Consider the following 23,041-nt stretch of genomic DNA (forward strand, 5'->3'; position numbering starts at 1 on the left):
ATGAGGCAGACTGAGTGGGCAGGAGGACTGGGTATCAAAGTGGTCCTTTCAGAGCCCCTACCTGCTGGCCCACAGGACGATGCCAATGTGGAATGGAAGTTTGCTCGCTCCGAGCTCTACCTGTCCTGCTTCCAAGAGGACCTGACCCTGCCTGTGCCCTTCAACAGCCTGCTCTCCCCCAAGGCTGTTTTCTACCTCCTCAGGGATGACCTCAGAGCTCTCACTTCCAACCCCAGCACCCAGCACCATCACCCCACCTCCTGCCCCCACTTCCCTAGACCCTGTCCTCTGAACAACCTCTCCCCACCACCTAAATCTCTCAGGAGAATTTTCTGGTTTGTTTGCTCTTGCTGCTCCTGCTGCAAATCCAAGAAGCCACACTATCCCGCAACCCCCACCTTTGTGAGCACCTCCACATCAGCCCTGACTTCACCTGTACTGTCTCTTCCATCCATTTGTCTGCACACCCTGGCTTGTCTGTCTTTGCAGGTGTGTTCCCTGGAAAGCCTGTTCCTAATTCCTGCTCTCACACAGCCTGTCTTTCCCTCTCCCTGGCTCTGGTCGTTTCCTAAATTTCCAACCCTGTCATCCAGCTCAAACAGAAGTCCATGCCCCTCTCCTCCCCAGCCACCAACACCCTGTGAGCTCCAGACAAATCTTTTTGCCATAAACTGGGCCAAGACATGGTTTAATGTTTTTTTTAAAAACCCACAAAAAACATGTTAAGAAGCTGAGGGAAAAGTGCCCCACAAACTGGGAATTAGAAGGCTGACAGAGGCCTAAGAGAGGAGGCCAGACCTCCAAGGGGCTCACACACCTCTCCTTATCTGCCCTCCAACTCAGTCTGGCTTGGCATGGGAGTCCCTACCTAATGTATTTATTTTTATTTTTATTGATTGCTTTCTTTTAGAGAGAGGGAGAGGAAGGGAAGCGAGAAAAGGAAGAGAGAGAGAGAGACTGACTTGTTATTCCATTTATTCATGCATTCATTGGTTGATTCTTATATGTGCCCTGACCGGGGATTGAACCTGCAACCTTGGCATATCCGGACGACATTCCAACCAACTGAGCTGCCCCATATGCCAGAGGAGCCCTTCCCTAATTTAGACAGTATTACTGCCAGGTCTAGCTATTCCCCTTAAAACGTATTACCCTGCGGATCTCTCTAAGCAAGGGTCTCCAGGTCAGCACTACAGGGCAACGGGCCAACTCTGGAGCTCCGAGGTCCCTGGATCCCCAGGTGAGGAAGGCCTTCCCTTATCTGGTTGGTCAATAGTTTGTTCAACAAACATTCACTAAGCACCTGTACTGGAAACAAAGGTATGCATACTGGTGGTCCCTCCAGGTGCTGACAGTCTAGAGTAGCAGAAGGAAACAAACTAATTGTACAGGACGCCCACCAGCCTATGATGGAAGGAAGCACAGGGGGCTGTGAGAGCACAGAGGAGAGGGCCCAGCCCCGGCCCCAGAATCAGGGAGCTTCCTCGAGACCTAGAGGGCAGGACAGAATCCTGAAGGATAAACAGGAGGTTGGTGGGGCAACATGGAGGAGAGGGAGTTCTAGGCACGGGAAACAGCATGTGCAAAAGCTGGGGAAAACACGACACTTGCGAGAAACTAAATGCCTGAGGTCCCCAGTTCCCACCACATCCTGGCTCCAGGCTCCCCGGCACGGACACCTCGGTCACCCTCCTGGAGCGCTGATCCAAATTCTGGAAGTACCATCCTTTCCCCCTGGCACTTCCTGGGCCTGTCCAGGCTGCCTGATGACATTTGCAGACCACATGTCAGGGCTGCTTCCACGCGAGGGTGAAACTCGGCTACTTCACCCGAGGTCGGATTCAGTTCTCTGGGCCTGTGTCCAGTCCCGGTTGGGCAGAGTCACTGTGTCCTGCAGGGTCCTCTGATAGCAGCCAGCTGGGGGTCTCCCCATTCCTCCACTGAGGTCCCACCCTTCTTGCAGCTACCCCACCTCCTGGCCTGCTCTCTGATGACCCGCCCAGCGGTCCCCTCCCACTTACCCTGCATCCTCAGGTTGGCCTCCCAAAGTTCCTATTCTTTATTTTACACAGGAAAAGGCTTTCTATGACCTGTAGCTGAAAGGGCCCATCATTCTCTCACACTTCTGCCTGTACCATTTCTGCAATTCCATATCTCCTTTTCAAATATTTAATAAAATGCTCTGCTTTTTTATATCATAAAAGTAAATATGCGAACTATAAAATATTCAGAGAGAGGATAAAACTAGAGGAATAAAAATAATTATTTTCTAAATATTTAGGGGGCCCCTACTCTACGTTCCTCCTCCTGGAAAGGAGGCATTATTACCATCTCCCTTTCAAATTTGGAAACACTCAGGCCTAAAGAAGTTGAGGAAGTTGCCTGAGGCACACAGCTGCTCAGCGCTGGGATTTCAGCCCGTGTTCTTTGAGTCCAGCACTTTGCCTACTCTCTCTACCTCTGCTCTCTCTCTCTCAAGTCTCTGCCCCCTATGGCCTACTTGCCCTCCTGGTACTATGCTGAGGCCTAAAACCCGGCCCAGAACCATTCAAATTTGCATGATGATTTCCGTGTTTATACATGAGCAGGTGCCTCCCCAAATCCCCTGCAGAGTTTGGATTAACTCAACTCAGGAAAACCAAGGTTGGGATGGTGGCAGGAGAGTGAGCTCAACTCTGCCCTGCTCAACATTTCTGTCTCTGCCCACTCACCGCTCCACCTCCCAACCCTCACCCCACCACCCAACTCCTGGCCTCCATCCTTCTACATTCCAGGACTGCACCAGGATCTAGACGTGTGGCCTTAGGGACAGAAAAGTCTGCACCAACTTGGTCTCCATCCTTCATTGCCTGGGGGAGGGAGCAGTGACTAGAGAAAGGCTGGCCTGGAGAATCTCCCTCACCCTATCTTCCCATCCCAGGCCAACCCTGGGGCAGGGGCAGGGGCAGGGCCTGGGGAGGGAGAGTGTGGATCTACCACCTTTGAGTCATCAAGGCTCTGGTCCAGTGCTGCATAGAGACTGCCCTGGGGGAGTTCAAGATTGGTTGCTCACCTCCAAGCCTTCCCTATTTCTGCTCCTTGCTGGCTGGGATAAATGCACCATACCCAGACTCACACCCCTTATCCATCCTGTAATCATATGTGACACCATCCTACCTGCACTTAGAAGCCACAGCCTGCACAGTGTAGCCCCTTGCCCTCAATTACCCTCTGAACCATTTATTTATTCTTTTCATTTCATTTATGTGTTCACTTATGCTCACCTATCCCTTAGTCATTTTACTCATATACTTAGTTCATTAGTCATTCACTTATTCATTCACTAGAGGCCCGGTGCACGAAAATTCGTGCACTCGTGGGGGAGGTCCCTCAGCCCGGCCTGCATCTTCTTGCAGTTTGGGACCCCTTGGGGGATATCTACTTGCCAGATTAGGCCCACTCCCTGGGGGATCAGGCCTAAGCTGGCAGTCAAACATTCTTCTGGCAGCCCAGGAGCTCTTAGGGGATGTCTGACTAACGGCTCAGGCCCACTCCCCACAGGGACATCCTTAGAGCTGCCACGGATCCCGGATCCCGCTGCCACCACTGCTGCGCTGGCCAGCCATGAGCTGGCTTCTGGCTGAGCAGTCCTCCCTCTGTGAAGTGCACTGACCACCAGGGAGCAGCTCCAGCATTGAGTGTCTTCCATGGTGGTCAGTGCGCGTCATAGTAACCGCCGTTAGGGTCAATTTGCATATTATCCTTTTATTATATAGGATTCAATCAACATTCATAGCCATGCCCCCTTTGCCCCAGGCCCTGTCTTGGAGGGAGGGGGACTGTAGAGCAGGGACACATAGGAAGCTTTCAGTCTGGTGAGGAAGTTAAAATTGTCTTATTAGGCAGAAGGTGCTTTGCTAAGAGAGACACAAACTGCAGTGGGCCCCAAAGGAGAGAAGGAGCCTACCATTTGAGAGGTTCATGGAAAGGAAGAGGGACAGCATACCAGAAGTTGAGAAAAAGGAGGTGGAATCTGAACTCGACCCTGAGGATGGCTACGCGTGGACCGGTGTAGATGGGGAAGAGAGCTGACAGGGCAGATGCACAAATCTCTACCTGTTAAACACTTTCCCATCCTTAGGGCTCTTGATCCCATTGCTGGACCACAGACTTTCCTTCTTTGTATCTTTTAAACTCACCACCACCTAGCCCCACTCATATTCATCTGCCCCAGACTCCACCTACCTACTAGACCCCCTTCAGAGAGAAAGGGCGAGGGAGAGAGGAATAGAAACATCAATCCCATTTCTCCCCTAGGAGCCCCAAGCATGATGTCCCCTGGGGGTCTGTGGAGGGTAGAAGTGGTACAAGGCAGGTTCATCTTCTGAGGGACTTCCAATCAATGCTTCCCCCGCCCCATCCTCCCACAGACCTGGGCCACAGACTAACAGGCTGACCGAGACTGTCTCTTGACCGCAGAGTGAGGTAGCTGGTGTGCAGTGGACTCTGGCAGAGGAAGGGTCACCCGAGTGTGCAACAGCTTCCAAAACCTGGGGCCTCCCATCCCTGAGACCCCAGAGCTGACAGTGCTAGGGATTGCGGGGACCCAGGTATCTTCAGAAACTGGGCTTCAAGATGCTGGAGGAGGTGGGTCTCCAGCACCTGGAAAGTCTGGTCCCTGCCCACCACCCCCGCGGTTCCCTGCCCACCTCCCCCCCACCAGCTCATGTGCTGGTGCATACGCAGCAAGAGTCAGAGGGGGCTGGGGACCTGCTCAGAAGGAAGATCTGGGAACCAAGGAGGGTTCTTGCTGCAGTGGGAGGGCTCCTTCTGTGGCTGACTAGGGCAGCTACATGCTGAGGGTGGGGGTCATCTTGTAGGAGCCTGCACTGCATTCCTCACCTCGATAAGGTTTCTGTTCAGGATGTCAGATACCTCCAGGGTGTATGAGAATCGCTGTCTCTTCATGTTTTATGACCCCTTCCCTCCCCCAAAACAGACCCTTGTGGGAGCAGGGCAGAGAGAAATGGTTTGTTCTGGGGCCTCAAGTATCTTGGGCTTAGGATCCTACCTTGAGTTCCTTCAGCTCTTTAGTGCAAAGAGTTCTGGACTGCGAAGCAGGGGGCCTGGTTTCAACACTAACTCCTGACCTTGAGCAAGTCGCTTTCCTCCTTGGCTTTGCCTTCCTCATATGACGAATGAGCCGAGGAATCCATCTGTCCCCTTCCTGCCTTCAGAATGTTGAGAGGAACCTCGGGCTGTTAAAGCTTCTGGGTGTGACAGGGGTCTGCACAGGGGACCATGTCTAATAGAGAGAAAGAAGTCATTCTTTTAAGTCCCTCAGTCCTGCAAGGCCAGAGCAGGGCAGATGGTCCAGTCTCATGGAATAAACTGATCATGAAATTCGATGTCACCACACTCCAACACTGTTTAATCAAGAGGTCATCACAGCACTACCTTTACTTGTCCCAGGGAGTCTCCACCCTGCCATGGCCTCAGGTTCCCCCACATCGTGGTTGGGGAGATGGCTTCTAGGGCTGGGTCTGAAACCATGTTCTTGCTTCTGGAGGCTGCTCGAAGGCCCCCTTCTTCATATGAAGGTCAACAGTTCGCAGGACTCCTAAGTGGTAGGCATTGAACTTTCAAGGGCCCAGCTCCCGAGAGCTGGAACCCCATGGGGGCCAAGTGTAGGGTCTTCCAGGAGAGCAGAAAGAAGGCCCTGTTGGACAGTGGGTCTGGCTGCCCCCCCTGCTGGAGAGAGAAGAAAAGAAGGTGAGGGGCCAGTAGGGCCGGGAGGAGTCAAAGCAGCGGAGGGAGGGGAAGGAGGGCAACTCACTTGGTACAGACATACAGCCCCGCCTCTTCTCCCCTGGAATAGACAGCTTGGTGAGCCTTCATGTAGACAGACCCTCACACTACAAACACCCCTTCCCACCAGGCTCTGGCACTGGCCGTTCCCCTTCTCAATCCATCTTTTCCTTCCCCTAAATGCAAACTTCTGGCTTCCTTTCCTCCTCCTTACCCCAGGAAATCTCCCCAGATAGCCTATCCATCCCTGCTCCCTGCCTAGCCCCAGTCACTGCTCCACTCTGTCCCTGCCTCCCCACTTGAGAATAGCACAGATGTATCTTGTGGACCCGTTAAGCCCAGGGCCTCCTGAGATGCAAAGCAGCATTCCTGTCACTTCCCTCTCCTTGCTGATGCCCTGGACTGGGCTCTTTTGCTCTACTAGACTCTATAGCACATGGAACCTTTTGAGCACATTTACAGAATCATTTGAGACTATGCACAGATCTGGAAAACACTGACAGGACCTTCTAAGAGCTGGTAGGACCTAAGTCACGGAGAACCGTAACTGCAGCTGACTTCTACCTTTAACCAACTAGATCTCCTGAAGGTCCTGGGGATCGATAGGGACATCTTGGCTTATTTCACCCTCTTTGCCAGTCCTGCTTCCCTCATGCACAGCTCACCACCCAGATAGGCGCAGTTAAAGTGGCTGCAGGTCTTATTTTGGCTCCAGAGAGTCACTAGGTTCCGGGCTCCATCTTGGGAGAACCTGGTGACCAAGAAGACTTCGTGGGGAGGGATCAGCACCTCGCGCTCCTTGGGAAAAACAGACAGGGCCTCGATGGGGGCCCCAAAACAAGTCCTTAGGGAGAAGAAGGTGGCATTACCAAACCTGAGGGCCACTGCCTCATCCAGGGAGCTGGAGGCAAACTGGCCCAAGCGGATAGAGTCCCCCAACCTCTTGGGTTCAAAGCGAAGGGTGCCTACACCTCGGAACACCACCTGCCCAGGTCCCCTGCTGCAGCCCTTGCTCCCCTGTAGCAACTGCAGGGCCCGGGTCAGGTAGAAATGCAGGGCCTTGAAGGGGAAGTGCCTCATGTAGTGCTCCCAGGAGACACCGCCTGTCTGCACCGCCTGGTTCAGCTCCCAGTACAGGTTGTTAGATGAGTTGGTGTAGACCATGATGGCGATTCCGTGCTGGGATTTGAAGCCAGGGGGCAGTGTGAGCCCTCGCTGCTTCTGCTCCCAGGCCTCCTGGGCTGCCTCCCAGGATTCCCGCAGCAGCGCATGGCGGGCCATCTCCTCCTTCATCAGAAGGGCTGCCTTCTCCTCCATCTCCTCTGCGCAGCCCACATAGGCATCATCAAAGGTGTCTGGAGCCAGGCCCAGGAGCAGGATGGGAACAGCCTGGGCCTAATGTGGTAAGGAAGAGAGGAGCCACACAGGAAAGGGTATAAATTCAGAGCATTGGACAGGGACCTGGTGGCAGATCAGTTCGGAGTCACAAAATCTCATTTTTTTATGCCCAAATAACTGGTGTATACAATTTGGCAAGAGCCCAAGGGCTTAAATAACACAGGCACTGGAGTCAGAGATGGGTTCATCACCTACTAGCTGTGGGATCTTGGCCAGTCTCTTAACTCTTCCGGGCTTCAGGTTCTCCACCTATAAATGCATACTTCCAACTCCATAGGGTTATTATGAGGCTACAACCTAAAAGGGGTCATCTTGTCATTAAAGAGGTCCCACACTCAGAGTGAAGGAGGGCTAGCTGGCTTCCAAGCGCTCTTCTGGCTCTAAGACTCAGTGTGCAGATGATGCACAGATGTGCCACTGTGTCCCAATTACCTGACCCAGCCCCCTACTCAGACTCTCCCATACAGTGCTCAGCCACCATACCAAATCCCTGTCAGCTCTGAGACTCCGAGTGTTCTCCCCTGGTCACCCCCAGACCTGGAGAGGGGTGGAGAGGAGCCCTGGTCCCGGGGTGGCCCAACCCACTTTGCCTAGACTGAGCCTGAGACGGGAAATTGGGGGTGAGGAAGTTAGAGGCCGTTCCTAGGGAGGGATGAGTATGAGGGAAGGAGGATCAGTGGGTGAAGATGGGGGTTCCGGTAGAGGCGATGGGAACTGGGGGCTCCCTGCAGGGAGGAAGGCTGCAGAGAGGAAGAGGATTAAGAGGACCGGGGTCTTAGAGAACAGTCCCTGGGAGAGATTTTTGAGGAGTTCGCCCCCCAGCTCTTTCCTGTGTGGCAGGGGATGGTTCCCCCAGTTACCTGCCAGAAGGCGTGAAGGCCCAGGCAGCTGAGGGTGAGCAGCAGAGCAGCCTGCATCATCTCTGGGGGAGACAGGAGAGCGAGGTCCGGAGGCGGGTGGGATCAGCGGCAGCGGTGCAGCCTTGGCGTCAGCGGCTGGAGGAGGAGACCCACACCGTTTCTTCTGTGGAGTGAAGAGGGTCCAGGACGCGGGGCCCTGGCCTGGGCGGAGCCAAGGGAGTGGGCAGGGCTTGGGTATCACTGTCTCCGCCCCCCCCCCCCCCCCCCCCCCCACCGGCACAGCCCCAAGTCTCGGCTCCTCCGACTCCCAGATGCCCCGACACTCCGTGCCTCTGCCCAGATAACTTTTTGCCGTGGTCCAGGTGATCTGACTCCACCTGGCGAGGGGCGGGGCAGGGACCTGGCACCCACCTGGAGGTCACGGAGGCCGAGAGAGCGGGAAGGTGTGGTCAGGCCAGCGGGTGCCGGTTGGTCGGTGTCTGGACGGGCGGGCTGGTCCCGGGAACCCAGCGGACCCGCTGAGTCCCACAGCTAACTATAGCCCCCGGCAGTAACCCAACACCTCTCTTGCCCAACGACAGTCGCTGTGGCCGGGGAGCAGGAGGGTGAGGAAGGGGCTGAATGGCTGACTCCCCTTCCCAAACTGCGAGTTCTTTCTCCAGGACCCTCTTTGGGTCCACGCAATTCCAGGGCTGGGGGAGGGAGCTGGTGAGACTTGGCCTCTCCCTCAGGGCTGCCTAACCCGGTAGCCAGACCCTTAGGCCTGGGAACCCAACGAGGGCCGCCCCCCTCCCCCACCCCGGCAGGTCAGCATTTGCGTACTCGCTGATTTGCATGCAATTTGCATATGGTTCACTCTTTAGGGCCCCCACCCCTCCCTTCTCTTCATCCCCCTTCTCTGTCGGTAGGGTTGGACCAGATGCAGAGCTCGAAGTTTCAGATCCGCAAGGTCCAGCCCGACCCCCGCCCAGACCCGTGTTTATAAACACAGCCTTTCCCCTCCCCTACTGTGGGCCAGTCTATAAATAACCTGGCTCTGAGCTTCGGATGCCCAGTCAGAGGGAATGGGGGAACGGGCCAGCCGAGGAATCAGTAAGCAGCTCTGGGAAGAACTTTCTGAGGGCCTGAGCCTCTAGGGACGAGAGAGGTACGCCCCCAGAATGGCCAGAGGAGTTGGGGTTCCTGTCAGGACTGAAGAGACTGCCCACTTCCTGCTGGGGCTGAGGTGGGCATGGAGATTAGATTTACCCCAGGCTTCCATCCTAGTCTGGCTCATTAGTTTAGCCCCATCCCCTCAGATACCAACCAAATAAAAAATTTCCTTCACCTCGAATCCTGCTTTTTCTAAAAAGCCTTTCTGTAGACGAATAAGGAAGGTGAACTGTGTTTGGGCTGGGGTGAAGGCGGGAGGTGGAAAGAGTGGCATTTCAGCCCGGCTGGCGTGGCTCAGCAGTTGAGCTCACATCGACCTATGAACCAGGAGGTCACGATTCAATTCCCAGTCAGGGCACATACCCGGGTTGCAGGCTTGGTCCCTGGTGGGGGGCATGCAGGAGGCAGCCAATCAATGATTCCCTCTCATCATTGATGTTTCTATCTCTCCCTCTCCTTTCCTCTCTGAAATTAAAAAAAGAAAAAGAAAAGAAAAGAAAAAAGAGTGGCATCCCAAAAAGCAAGAATGCTTCTCAGGCAGCAGCTTCAAGACAAGTCCTTCTGCCCCTCCAAAGAGACTGGCCACACCCAAGGTCCCCTCGATTAGAAGAAAATCAGAAGCCGCTCTACTGTTGAGCATTACTGTGAAAAGCAGCATCTGCTTCCATACCCTGCCTGCCGGGAGGGACTGGAGCGTTTGCTGTCGCTGGAACGGGAGACACTGTCTGGGACAGTAAGGCCTGCTGAGACCGTTCCTGGGAACAGGTCTAATGGGATCATGGCTTTGTCCTCTCTCCACCCTCTGGCTTTGGGGAATTGTTCCCAAGACTTGGAAACCCAAGAAAGACCCCAAGAGAGGGAGTCAAATCTAGCCATTGAACAGGTCCAGAGTGAGGCAGGAAGTCCTCCAAGATTACATGGCAAATCGGCGCTGGAGCTGGGACCCAGACCCAGCCTTCTTGATCTGGGAATCTCTCCTTCACCTTAGGTGAGTCTCCATGCTCACCTGAAAGCAACAAACCTGAGGGGATGTTCTCTGAGGCCAGGGGTGCTGAGCCCAGGACCAAATCCAGGCAGGAGGCTGCTGTTCCAGCCTGGAGCCTCCACGCTCCTGCCTACCTTGTCTCTAGCTTCAGGGATTCCCTTTTTTTATGGGGAGAGCACTGGCCCAGGACAGACTGGGCAGAGGCTAGTGTTCCTGAGCCTGGAGGAGATATCCAGAAATAGATGGGGGAGTGTCACCTTTCTGAGCAGCTGTGTGGGGGAGGTACAGTATAAAGGAGGAACCTGCCCGCCCCCTCCCCGGCGGCCATCACAGGAGACCAACACCAGCTTCCCTGCCCTGGAGAAGCCCTAGGTAAGGGGCACGCCACCCTCTCCCGGCACTGGGCAGGGTTTTTTTAGGGGAAATTCGGGGTTTTAATGGAGTTTTAGGGATCATTGGGACAAGTTTTAGGGAGTCTTTTACCTTAGTCGGTTGTATCTGTCTCTTCTACTTCTGAAGGCTGGAAGTCCAAGGTCAGGGTGCTAGCACCGCCAGGTGAAGGCTCCGCCCTGGATCACAGCCCATACCTTTTCACTGTGCTCACAGGTGGAAGGGAGCTCTGTGGGGTCTCTTTTATTAGAACACTAATCCCATTCAAATAGGCTCCGCCCTCAGGAACTAATCACCCCCCAAAGGCTCCACTTTCTAATACCATCACACAGACATTAGGATTCCAACATGTGAATTTTGGGGGGACACAACATTCAGGCCATAGTACCTTTGGTTGAGAGGTTTGGAACCACTGGGGAATTTGGGGGTTCCTGGGGAGACATATAAACTCACATCCCCAGAGAGGATTGTTCAGCGAGGGCCTGAATAAGGGGAAGCTGACAAGAAGTGTTCGGAGCAGATGAGGACAGAAGGGCAGCTGGGATATGAAAAAGGGCTGCCTGGTGCCTCCACTTCCTTGACTCCCAAGCCTCCCGGTTACTCTGGCCCCCCACTCCATTTGCCCACAACACTGGTCCCCAAAGTCATTGATCCACCTGCTTGCAGTGGTCTACCTTGCTAGTTGCACCCAGAGAGCCTCTCAGATTCTCAGCAAATATTCCGGGAGGCCTCACCTGGGCCTAGCCTTGGGCTGACCTCTGGAGACCACGAATGGATCATAAGGGTCTCTTCCCTCAGACACTTGAGAGCAGCACTGTATGATCAGGATGGACACAGAAAACCATGGGGTGATACAGGAGCCCAGAGGGCTTCCTGGAGGAGGTGACCCTTGAGCTAAGCCTGGAAAAATGAGTAGCAAAGGAAGGGCATTCCCAGCAAATGGCAGTGTGTACAGAGCCACGGAGAGGAAAATAGCAGAGCCTTGCCTGGAACTTTGTTCTGTACTGTAGAAGCCAAGCAGAGGTGGTGGGGCAGGAGGCTAAAGAGGTCCCAGAGGGCCCCTCACAGAGGGCCTCAAACACCAGAGGAGGTTGGGTTCTGTCCTGAGAGACTCTGATTGGCCTTGCTTTTGTCATGTGTCCATCCATGAACCAATCACAATGGCCAGGGTGGTAGAGCACCAGTTTGGAGTCATATGTTCAGCCCATGAGGGTAAGCCCCACCTGAACCCATGGGCTGGATTCTCCACAAGAAAGAGAGGATCCTATATAATAAAGAGGTAACATGCAAATTAACCCTCACGCCCTCACAAGATGGCTGCCTACAACCAGGCCAGCAGGGGCATTAGTGAGGGACGACCAAACAACTGAACAAGCAGGCTGCGTGGGGTGACCAGGCCCACGTGGGGGCCGTGAGGGACAACCAGGCTGGCAGGGGTGCAGGTGGGCGCGACCAGGCCAACAGGGGGGCATTTGAGGGTGATTAGGTTGGCAGGGGGGCAGTGAGGGGTGACTAGGCCGGTGGGGGGGGGGGACAGGTAGGAGCAACCAGGCTGGCAGGGAGGGAGCAGTTGGGGGCGACTTGGCCAGCAGTGGGGGGCAGTTAGGGGTGACCAGGCAGGCAGGCAGGTGAGCGATTAGGAGCCAGTGGTCCAGGAATGTGAGAGGGATGTCCGACTGCTGGTTTAGGCCTGATCCCCGGGATCGGTCCTAAACCGGCAGTCAGACATCCCCTGAGGGGCCCCAGATTGAAGAGAGTGCAGGCTGGGCTGAGAGGACCTCCCACCTCCGTGCATGAATTTTGTGCACTGGACTTCTAGTCTATTATAGAAGCTCAAGCTTCTTGCGTGGATTCCAAGGGACTACAGCCAAGAGTTCAAGTAGATTTTTCTGCAACATACGCTGCCCATTAGAATTCCCTCTTGGAGTTGGGGAGCAGAGTCTCATGCTTTATGGCCCACGGTGATGCTGTTTTCAATTCTATATACTCTGTGCCTCCTCTGGTCAGCTCTTCACCGAAACCTCACTCCTGGTACAATTTGTTTCTGTTAGGCTCTTTTGGTTCCTTCTGTATCATGCATCACATGCTACTTGAAATTACTCCAGCCCCATTTCCACTTCAAAAGAACTTAAAAAAGCAGGGGTGTGGGTTTTGTTGTTCATAATTTTTTTTATCCTCGCCTGAGGATATGTTTATTGTGTGTGAGAGAGAGAGAGAGAGAGAGAGAGAGAAACATCGATGTGAGAAAGAACATGAATTGGTTGCCTCCTGTACATGCCCCCTATCAGGGATCTAACCCGTAACCTAGATATGTGCCCTGACTGGGAATATCTACATCCTTTTTGGTATACGGACGACACTCTGACCAACTGAGCCACCCAGCCAGGGCTGCTGTTCATAATTTTATCCTCAGTGCCTGATACATTACAGATGCTCAAAATTTTTTTTGTTGAGGGAGAGAAGATAATGAATTCAGTTTGGACATGCTGAACTTGATAAATATTGCTGCTATCTCTACTGCCCGGAGAAGCTCAGGCCTCAATTTAAACTGTACATTGGCAAGATATAAGATCTTATATTTGGAGACTCATAACATTATAAACACATAAAATCCCAGTGTCTTAGAGTCAATGAACTGCCCAAACTTAGGCCCCACCAAGAGCCAGAGGGGAAGATGGAGCAGAGATGCTTAACCTGAGTGACACTGGGGCAGAGGCATAACCACCTGAAATTTATAAAATGTTTTGTGTTTTTTAAAAATATATTTTTATTGATTTCAGAGAGGAAGGAAGAGGGAGAGAGAGATAGAAACATCAATGATGAGAGAGAATCCGGCTCCCTACTGCACGCCGCCCTCACACTGGGGGATTGAACCCACAACCCAGGCATGTGCCCTGACTGGGAATTGAACTGTGACCTCTTGGTTCATAGGTTGATGCTCAACCACTGAGCCACACCGGCCGGGCAATTTGTGAAATATTCGTGTGAAGAGTATTTCACACGAATATTCTTAGCTTAGCTTTCATCAGATTCTCAGTCTTGGCTATCATCAAATTCTCAAAGATAAAGAACCACTGACTGCATTATCATTTGTGCAAAAGAAGGGAAGCAGAAATGCCTGTGGATTTGCTTGTGTGTGCGTAGTGTACTTCTGGAAGGATACACAAAGAAACAGTCACATTGGTTGCCTCTGGGAGATGAGGTTGGAATTAGGGAATTAGTGAGAAAAACACATTTCACTGTATGCCTTTGGACTATTGAAATTTTGAACAAGAAAAATGTACTACCCTTTAGAAAAGTAAGTAAAAACTATAAAATTAAAGTTATGATTGATCCTATTAGTGAGAAGAGATATTAATTAAAAAGCAGATACCATTTATGCCCACCAGTTAAGTGAAACTTAAAGAGAGATTAACACATTGTTTGCGGGTAGTTTTTATAGCGCGCTAACAGGTGGCGCGGGCCATTTTTGCTAATTTTTTGCGCAAATGGCAACGTTCAGTAAAATTACGATAACTTTAGTTTACGTATTTATACGATACCCGCATTCTACCGCTAGTCTATAAAAAACGTATTAATACGTGTCCGCACTCTACTACACTGGTAGAACGTATAAATACGTAAAACGTATAAATACGTTTCCCGCATACAATGTGCACATGAGGCTCTTTGGCCCCTTGAGTGTGGCTCTTCCACAAAATACCACGTGCGGGCACACATGCACAGTGCGACTGAAACTTCGTGGCCCATGCGCAGAAGTCAGTATTTTGTGGAAGAGCCAGTATTTTGTGGAAGAGCCACACTCAAGGGGCCAAAGAGCCGCGTGTGGCTCGCGAGCCGCGGTTTGCCGAGCCGCAGTTTGCTGACCACTGCCCTAGCTGGTTTGGCTCAGTGGATAGAGCATCAGCCTGCGGACTGAAGGGTCCTGGGTTCGATTCGGTCAAGGGCATGTACCTTGGTTGCAGGCACATCTCCAGTAAGGGGCGTGCAGGAGGCAGCTGATTGATGTTTCTAACTCTCTATCCCTTTCCCTTCCTCTCTGTGAAAAATCAATAAAAAAATATTAAAAAATAATGCCCTAACGGTTAGGGCCTAACCCTGGGGTGGGCAAACTTTTTGACTCAAGGGCCACAATGGGTTCTTAAACTGGACTGGAGGGCCAGAACAAAAGCATGGATGGAGTGTTTGTGTGAACTAATATCAATTCAAAGTAAACATCATTACATAAAAGGGTACAGTCTTTTTTTTTTTTAGTTTTATTCATTTCAAACGGGCCGGATCCGGCCCGCGGGCCATAGTTTGCCCATGGCTGGCCTAACCGGTTTGGCTCAGTGGATAGAGCGTCGGCCTGCGGACTGAGGGGTCCCAGGTTCGATTCCGGTCAAGCTGTCTCTGGAGTCCTGCTGTGGCCCCCGCTGCTGACCATTCCCCTGTTCTGCTCTGTTCCAGCCTTAGGTCCCCCAGGTGCAGCTGCGGCTTCTCACCATGGCAGTCAAGCTCCGTCATGATTGGCCCAAATTTTTTTTTATATGTTTTTATTGATTTTGAGAGAGAGAGAGAGAGACAAGAGAGGAACATCATCGATCGGCTGCCTCCTGCATGCCCCATACTGGGGATGGAGCCAACAACCCTGGCATATGCCCTGACCAGGAATCAAACCGGTGGCCTCTTGGTTCCTAGGCCAACACTCAACAGCTCAAACACTGAGCCACACTGGCCGGGCAGCCCAAATCTTTTTGACATTCCCACACTGCAAGTTCTGCCACACTAGACAAAATGCCTCTTACTCTTTACATCCTGAGAGTTCCTACTCCAATACCTTTTGCTCTTCTTATTCCTGCTTCTTCCCACTCAAAACTCTAAACTTTTCTCTCCTTGTCTCCACTGACTGAAGCCTTATTCTCCTATTCATCCTGCAAGTCCCTGTCTGTTGGGGTCCAGCCCCAGCAGGTCAGGGGTTCCCAAAGGTGTGGACGGAGTCGGCGAAGAAGGAATGACACAGAGACAGCGTTCAGTTGACCAGCAGCCTAGCCAGGTTCTAGCCAGGATCTCCAGCCAGGTTCTGTCTTTTATTGTCTTGTTACATCTGTATTTATACCAGTTGATTTTTAACCCTGTCAATTTCTATTCCAAAGGTTAGGGCGTTTCTTATCTCCATTCCAGGGAGTGAAGATTATGTAGCTTAAGCATGATTGTTTGTAGTTAAAGTGATTAACTACCCGCCTGGCACTTAGTTAAGGGATTTTATTCCCTCCCTAACTTCAGGGAAAAATCCCTACCTGGGGAAACAACCTTTCTCAGAGAGGTGACCTTGGTTAAAACACATAGCGCCAAGAAGGGGAGCAAACATATTAAGAACAGTATGCCATATACGCCAGGTCCCTTGAAACATATGCTGTGCAGATGTTTCTTCCCTGCAGCGACTGTGTCAAGCATCAAGGGTGGACCGGCTTCCAGCACCTGTCACATGTCACCTCTTCCAGGAAGTCTCCCATGTTGCTTCCAGCAAGAAGGGTCCTCTCCCTCTCCTTTGAGCCTCTATTTCTATGTTGTGACTCTGTGCCAGATGTCAATGAATGTTTATTAAACTGTATAGGTTAACATTCTCATTTTCCAGATGAGGAAACTGAGACCCCAAAAGAGACAGTAACTTACCCAAGGTCACATCCAACATGCAGACTCCTGCTACGATGTCTCTGCTGCTTGTGTTCATAGTCCTCATGGAAGCACTTCAGGTATGGTCTTCCTCTGCTGTCCCCATGCCAGCAGGGAGCCCAGCGGCAGCTTCTTCTGAACTCTGAAAGGAGGAGCAGAGAGAGGAGAGAATGCCTGATGCTTCCCCCAAGCCCCAACCTCCCCTTTCCCCTCCCTCTCCAGGTGTGTTTGGGGCCCTTATAGTGTCTTTCTCAGCTCGGTGCAGGGGAAAGCTGGATAGGCTCCCATACTCCTAGGGCCCATCCTTTCAGTCCTTGCTGCTCCCTCTCCCTCAGAGCCACCCCATCACACGACGAGGACTCTTCTCTCAAGAAAGGCCCCTGGACATGGCCCCAACCTCCTTCGATGACCAGTATGCTGGCTGTGCAGCAGCCATGACAGCTGCTCTCCCAGATCTCAACCGCACGGAGTTCCAGGCCAACAAAGTGTACGCTGACAGCTGGGTGCTGGCCAGCAGCCAATGGCAGGAGCGCAAAGCCTGGGGGCCAGAGTGGGGCCTCAGCCACAGCCTGATGTCCCCACCACCCCCCGGCTTCCGTGATGAGCATGGGGTGGCCCTCCTGGCCTACACGGCCAACACCCCCCTGCATAAGGAGTTCAATGCGGCCCTGCGCGAGGCGGGACGCACCCGCGTCCACTACCTCCAGCACTTCTCCTTCAAGACGTTCCATTTCCTACTGACCGAGGCCCTGCAGCTGCTGAGCAGGGCCCAGCGTTCCCCCCAGTGCCGCCAGGTCTTCCGAGGGGTGCAAGGCCTGCGCTTCCAGCCAGCAGGGCCTGGGGTCACCATCCGGCTGGGGGGCTTCGCCTCAGCGTCCCTGAAGAACGCCACAGCCCAGCATTTCGGCGAGGAAACCTTCTTTGGCATCTGGACCTGCCTTGGTGTCCCTATCAAGGGCTACTCCTTCTTCCCTGAGGAGGAGGAGGTGCTGATCCCCCCCTTTGAGACCTTCCAGGTGATCAACAGCAGCAGACCTGCCCAGGGCCCCACCCGCATCTACCTTCGGGCCCTGGGCAAGCACAGCGTGTACAACTGCGAGTACATCAAAGGTGAGAGGGGCCTGTGGGGGAGCACCTGTGCAGAAGGGGAGCTTCCCACCTTGTTTTCAGGGAATGCAGGGAAACCGACCAACTGCAAGAGGGGCTCAGACTGTCCTGTACGCCCTTCCTTCCCACCTCCGTCCCTCCATCTAAGGCAGTGGTTCTCAACCTTCCTAATGCCGCCACCCCTTAATACAGTTCCTCATGTTGTGGTGACCCCCAATGTCATTGTTACAAATTGAACATAATTAAAGCATAGTGATTAATCACAGAAACAATATGTAATTATATTTGTGTTTGCCGATGGTCTTAGGCGACCCCTGTGAAAGGGTCGTTCGACCCGCAAAGGGGTTGCGACCCACAGGTTGAGAACCGCTGATCTAAGGGGAGACAGAACCTTCTGAGGCTGGAGGCTTCTCGTCCCTGGTGGTATCTGAACCAGAGCTGGTGCCCTGCCTGCTGGAAGGCTGAAGAGAGTTTTCTGACCGAGGCAGGGGCCTTTGGCCATTTGAGGGCCAAACAGACCTGGTCAGGCTTTCTCCCGGATGGAAGCCAGAAGGGAATTAGTTTCTAGCTACAGTACTGACACACAGGTCATTGCTGCCAGAATTGACAAGAGCCCCAACCTCAGTTTCCAAGAGGAGCGTGTTTATTTGAACAGAAATCCTGTGCTGTCCTGTGTGCTGGGGCGGGGGGCGGGGGGGGGGGGGGGAGACGGGGAGACCGCACGTGGGTGCTGTGCCCCTAAGGTCCAGTTCAGGCTGTGGCAGGTCTCAGATACTCTTCCTGTCCACCCCCCTGGGACCAGCCAAAGGAGAAATCCTGAGGATGGGCCCAGATTCCTAATCTGTGGAAACTGTGGGCTACTGGTCCTGGCTGAGCAATGCCCAGGGGCTGGCAAGGCCGTTTTCATTGTTAGAGACAAGACTGTCTGCTGGAGCTGGGGACCACATCTACCAGGGGGAAATGTTCTGTGTGGCTTTAGTCCCCACCTTGGACATGAGGGTGTGAGGTGCCAGAGGTGAGGAAGACATGCACAGAACATAAACTAGCCTGTGTTTGCCTGGGATGGGCTCGGAGAGGCAGAGGTGGGTGTGGCAGGGAGACGAGGGAGCAGCAGGAGTACATAGAACAAGCCTGGTTTTTGAGGGCTGGCTCCCTTCTGGCCCCGCTGCCCACAAATCAAGTCAAACCTGGGCAAGGGAGGTGTCACCAGAAGGAAGCAGAATTTGAGGAGAAAGTACCAGCTTTCCTAGAGCAAGTCAGGGGTGGCCCACAGGGCCACTTTCCATCCTTAGGACTATTACATCTTTGATTCTTTTCTGTTTCTTCTCTACAGACAAGCAGTGCAAGTCTAGGTCCTGCCGGCTAGGAAACTCAGGTAGGGCTGCAGGCCTCTGGGACAGGGGCTCCATTGGGGGATGTGCGGGCTGCCCTGGGTGGCTCCTTTATAAGAAAAACCACCCTCTTCTAATAAAAAGTAAAGTAAACCCTCTAGAGCAGACACCTGTGGGGATTGCTAACCTCCCCCAGGGGATGTAAGGGGCAGTGGCTGGGCGACCTGACACCTCTGCCCTCTCTCTGGGCCTCCCTCCCTCACAGGAGACAGCTGATCAAGCCCCAGAGAGGTCCTTCTCGCAGAGGTGATGGAGGGCAGGGCCGATCTCACACAGTCCTCCCCGGGCCTTCCCCTCCCTCACCTGGGGAACCCTCTGTCCCTGTGACTGCCCTCAGCGCTCCCTCAGACCACCTTCCAAGGTGGAGGCCGGTATTAGAGACCTGGGCTCTAGTCCAGGCCCTGCCCTCTCTCTCTTTGTGACCAATTATTCCCTCTCTGGGCCTCAGTTTCCCTATTTGTATAAAAAACCAATTGGATTAGATGATTCCCAGGTCACTTTCAGCCATGACTTCCCTTCCCTTCAACACCTGCTGTGCCAGGGCCCACCTGGACTACCACTTCTCTAAGTGGGAACAGGCTTTTCCAAGGGAACCTATTGGAACAGGCCATTCCCAGGGAAGAAACCACAGCTGCCCTCCTCGTGGGTCTCTCCTCCCTCCCTCTGGGCTCTGTGAACAGTGGACAAAAGGAGCCCCAGCCCCAGCCCCAGCCCTCGCTGTGTCCTCCTCATTCTCCATGACACAGCACCACTCAGAGTTCCAGGCGCAACAGGCCATGGATCCACACCAAGAGCCAGCTGTGGGTACTGTCATCACCCTGCTTCTACAAATGAGGGAACTAGGGCACAGAGAGGTGAAGCAACCAGCCCTACACCACACAGCTAGTAAGGGGTGAGGTTCAGAGAGACTGACCCTAGAGCCAAACTCTGAGCCACCTTTCCAGGCTGGCCCCTCCTCCCCGCTACCATTTCATTTTACCCTTTACTGCACAGCAATCTATCGGAAGGAGGCGGAACAGGGAGTATTACCCTCATTATAAAGTAAAGTAAGACCCAGAGACGGAAGTGACTTTCCCAAGGTGACAGAATGAGTCAGTGTCAGAGCCAGGGCCAGAAGCCAGGTCTCCAGCCTCCAACCTGCTTCTTTGAGGTGTTTTTTTAAAGTATATTTTTACTGATTTCAGAGAGGAAGGGAGAGGGAGAGAGTGAGAGAAACATCAATGATAAGAATCATTCATTGGCTGCCTCCTGCATGCCCCACGCTGGAGATTGAGCCCGCAAACTGGGCATATGCCCTGACCTGGAATCCAACTAAGACCTCCTGGCTCATAAGTCAACACTCAACTCTTAAGCAACGCTATCCAGGCGCTTCTTTGAGTTTTGATAATGAAATTTCATGCGCTGGAAAAGTTTAAGATCTCCCCCACCTCCGGCCCACCAGCACCTCTCCTACCAGGGTTTGGGCAGAGAAGCTAAGATTAGAATCACTAGTTCCCATTCAGATCTCTACCCATTTCATCCCACCCTGTGATGCCTCATGTGTGTCCATAGGAGGCAGGAGGACAGACCTCATCACCCTGGTATGTCCTCGTCTCTTCATCTCTGTTTGCCTTCTTCCTTAAATTCTTTTTTAAATTAAAATTCATTGGGGTGACATTGGTTAATAAGATTATTTAGGTTTCAAGTGTACATTTCTATGATACATGAGCTGTGTATTGCACTGCCTGCCCACCAGCCAAAGTCAAATCACCTCTCATCACCATACATTTGACCTTTTTACCCTTTACTACCCCTACTCCCTTCCCTCTGGTAACCACTGTACTGTTGTCTGTGCACATGGGTTTTTGTTTGTTCATTTGTTACTTTCAGTTTTATATCTCACATATGAGTGAATTCATGGTTCTTTTTAAAAAATTTATCTTTATTGTTGAAAGTATTACAGATGCCACCCTTTTTCCTCCCACTGACCCCTTCCACCCCACTCCCACCCTCCCATATGTTTTAATTTTTTAAAGACTTCAGAGAGGGAGAGGGAGAGATAGAAACATCAATGATGAGAATCATTGATTGGCTGCCTCTTGCATGCCCCCTCCTGGGGATCGAGCCCACAACCCGGGAATGTGCCCTTGACCGGAATCAAACCCAGGATCTCTCAGTCCCCAGGCCGACACTCTATCCACTGAGCCAAACCAGCTAGGGCCCCCCCATATGGTTCTTAACTTTTTTCTGACTGACTTATTTCGCTTAGCATAATAAGTCTATCCATGCTGTTGCAAATGGCAGTATTTCATCTTTTCTTATGTATTCCATTGTGTGTGTGTGTGTGTGTGTGTGTGTGTATATATATATATATATATATATATATATATATATATATATATATATATCTCACACCCTCTTTATCCAATCATCTATCAAAGGATGCTTTGTTTCCATGTCTTGGCCACTGTGAATAATGCTGCAGTGAAGATAAGGGTGCATATATCTTTGTGAATAAATGTTTTCAAAATTTTCAGGTAGATAACCAAAAAAGGGGTTGCTGAGTTATATGGTAACTCTAGTCCTAACTTTTTGAGGAGCCTCCATACTGTTTTCCACAGTGGCTGCACCAGTTTACATTCACACCAACAGTAAATGAGGGCTCCTTTTTCTCCACAATCTCTCCAACACTTACTACTTGTCGTGTTGATATCAGCCGTTCTACCAGGTGTGAGGTGGCATTTCATGGTAGTTTTGATTTCATTTCCTAATAGCTAGTGAAGTTGAGCACCTTTTCATGTATCTGTTGGCCGTTTGTATGTCTTCTTGAGAGAGGTATCTGCTCAGGTCATCTGCCTATTTTTTAAATTAGATTGTTTGTTTGCTTGGTGTTGAGTTGTCTGAGTTCTTTATGTATTTTGGATAATAACCCCGTGTCAAAGCTGTTGTTTGCAAATATCGTCTCCCAACCTCTCTAAATTCTTGCTCTTCATCTGTGTCTCCCATCGCACTGTAGGCACCAGTGTTTCCAGCTCACCCTGCTTGTTTTTTGTCTTGTTTCTTTGTGTAACTCACTTCACCCCTAAATATCTCTCTTCCTCTGTTTCCCTGCAGCCATGGGTCAGGGCCCTCTGTCTACAGTCTGGTCCTTTCCTCTGCTCCTCTGGTTCCTGGTCGGGGGAGTCTTCCCAGAGAGTCCAGGCCTCCTCTGACCCATCAGACTCTGAACAGCCCTGCCTGCCACCTCCGCCCAACATGAGGACGTCGGCCACATGTGTGCTTTACTATAAGTGTAGCCAAGATCCGTAGAAATGCCACCTGCAGGGAACTCTGGGACCTTCTCTGGCAGCTGCCAGGCCTGATGGTGGAGAGATAGAATTTTGGGCCTGAACTTTACCCAGTGCTCTAGGAGTGAGACATTGAAGAGAGGTAGGGGGACTCCAGGACAGGCAACAACTCACTTGGAGGTAGAAGATTAAACTCATTTGGGCGTGGAGGTGCTGGGAGGAAAGCACGTGCCATGGTACTTGCTGGTGTCACATGCCTCACATGGACAACTGGAAAGCTCCTATTCACTCTCCAGGGAGCTTTCTCTGACCTCTCTGACCCTGCTGGGTTAGGGTGCTGCCTCTGTGCTCCGCAGGTCCTGGGAGCTTCTCTACACCACATGTCCACGTCTGTTGCCCGTGACAGGATGTGAGCTTCCTGAGGTCAGGGGCTGGGTTGCAGCAAAGAGGTGGATGCTGGGAAGCATGTGAAAGTCAGAAAGGAACAAATACCTGTGAACAGCTGGTCCCTGCATGGCCCTCCCTTGGATACTTTCAAGTCCTCTGAACGTCAGTGTGGGGGAATGTGATGGACAGAAGCAAACCCAGAGAGAGGAGAGCAGGAAAGACAGCAGACGGCTTGCTTTAGGCCCTCTGCCGGGTCTCGGTCAAATCCGTCATTTTCTTGTCAGCAAAGATGTAACTCCTGTTCTCACCCATGAGTCCTAAGGTTCCTGTTTCTAGAGAGACAAACCTGGATCCCCATCTCCTGTCACCATGGGCCCCAAGGGTAAGACAGGATATCGAGGAGGTACCGGGCACACACTCCCTTTATGAGGAATTGGGGCTTTAGGGCCAAATCTTTGTGTGGCCTCCTGCTCTGGAAACTAGATCATAAATCTGAATCCCCAAACCCCTTCCCTGAGCCCTTAGATAGGGACAGGCAAGACCAAGCTCCTATAACAGCAGCCACTAAGGAAGGAAGAGAAGGCAGGCAATGTTGCAGTTCTGTTTCGCATATAACTTGCACTCTCCCCACTGAAAACTCTAACATTCATTAATGAAGTTCAA

General features: G+C 52.3%; 2 protein-coding genes and 1 pseudogene across 5 annotated transcripts; 2 read left to right on the plus strand and 1 right to left on the minus strand.

Annotated features, from left to right (window-relative positions):
• On the plus strand, window positions 1-4,823 carry LOC118664288 (annotated as a pseudogene).
• Window positions 4,715-8,909, minus strand: ART5 (ADP-ribosyltransferase 5). Of its 3 annotated transcripts, none has more exons than XM_036325140.1 (5): window positions 8,457-8,909; window positions 8,046-8,246; window positions 6,453-7,182; window positions 5,816-5,848; window positions 4,715-5,727 (listed from the first exon to the last, which is right to left on the minus strand). In XM_036325140.1, exons 2-5 carry the CDS (start codon window positions 8,103-8,105, stop codon window positions 5,600-5,602), a joined length of 951 nt encoding a protein of 316 aa, XP_036181033.1. In that variant the 5' UTR covers window positions 8,106-8,246; window positions 8,457-8,909; the 3' UTR covers window positions 4,715-5,599. The 3 variants fall into 3 exon arrangements, with proteins under 3 accessions (XP_036181033.1, XP_036181031.1, XP_036181032.1); XM_036325138.1 differs by having other exon boundaries at window positions 5,333-5,730; window positions 8,457-8,907; XM_036325139.1 differs by having other exon boundaries at window positions 5,334-5,730; window positions 8,046-8,180; window positions 8,457-8,907.
• A 1,515-nt stretch (window positions 8,910-10,424) lies between these two features.
• Window positions 10,425-22,207, plus strand: ART1 (ADP-ribosyltransferase 1). 2 transcript variants are annotated; one of them, XM_036325141.1, is made up of 6 exons: window positions 10,425-10,554; window positions 15,467-15,631; window positions 16,190-16,307; window positions 16,563-17,337; window positions 18,668-18,709; window positions 21,819-22,207. In XM_036325141.1, the coding sequence occupies exons 3-6, from the start codon at window positions 16,245-16,247 to the stop codon at window positions 21,914-21,916; spliced, it is 978 nt and encodes a 325-aa protein (XP_036181034.1). In that variant the 5' UTR covers window positions 10,425-10,554; window positions 15,467-15,631; window positions 16,190-16,244; the 3' UTR covers window positions 21,917-22,207. The 2 variants fall into 2 exon arrangements, with proteins under 2 accessions (XP_036181034.1, XP_036181035.1); XM_036325142.1 differs by lacking the exon at window positions 15,467-15,631.
• Window positions 22,208-23,041: the final 834 nt, after the last annotated feature.

Source organism: Myotis myotis, unplaced genomic scaffold (assembly GCF_014108235.1).
Source record: "Myotis myotis isolate mMyoMyo1 unplaced genomic scaffold, mMyoMyo1.p scaffold_m19_p_10, whole genome shotgun sequence".
In the NCBI taxonomy this organism is placed as follows: domain Eukaryota; kingdom Metazoa; phylum Chordata; class Mammalia; order Chiroptera; family Vespertilionidae; genus Myotis; species Myotis myotis.

Bases quoted from the DNA above. Each gene is read 5' to 3' on its own strand.
- ART5 (XM_036325138.1), bottom strand. From the start codon at position 8,105: ATGATGCAGGCTGCTCTGCTGCTCACCCTCAGCTGCCTGGGCCTTCAC. The intron at 5,849-6,452 runs GTGAGCTGTGCA...TGTCTATTCCAG, and splicing joins TAACTGCGCCTATCTGGGTG to GGGAGAAGAGGCGGGGCTGT. The intron at 5,731-5,815 runs GTGAGTTGCCCT...TTCTCTCTCCAG, and splicing joins GGGCTGTATGTCTGTACCAA to CAGGGGGGGCAGCCAGACCC.
- ART1 (XM_036325141.1), top strand. From the start codon at position 16,245: ATGCAGACTCCTGCTACGATGTCTCTGCTGCTTGTGTTCATAGTCCTC. The intron at 16,308-16,562 runs GTATGGTCTTCC...CCTCTCCCTCAG, and splicing joins TCCTCATGGAAGCACTTCAG to AGCCACCCCATCACACGACG. The intron at 17,338-18,667 runs GTGAGAGGGGCC...TCTTCTCTACAG, and splicing joins CAACTGCGAGTACATCAAAG to ACAAGCAGTGCAAGTCTAGG.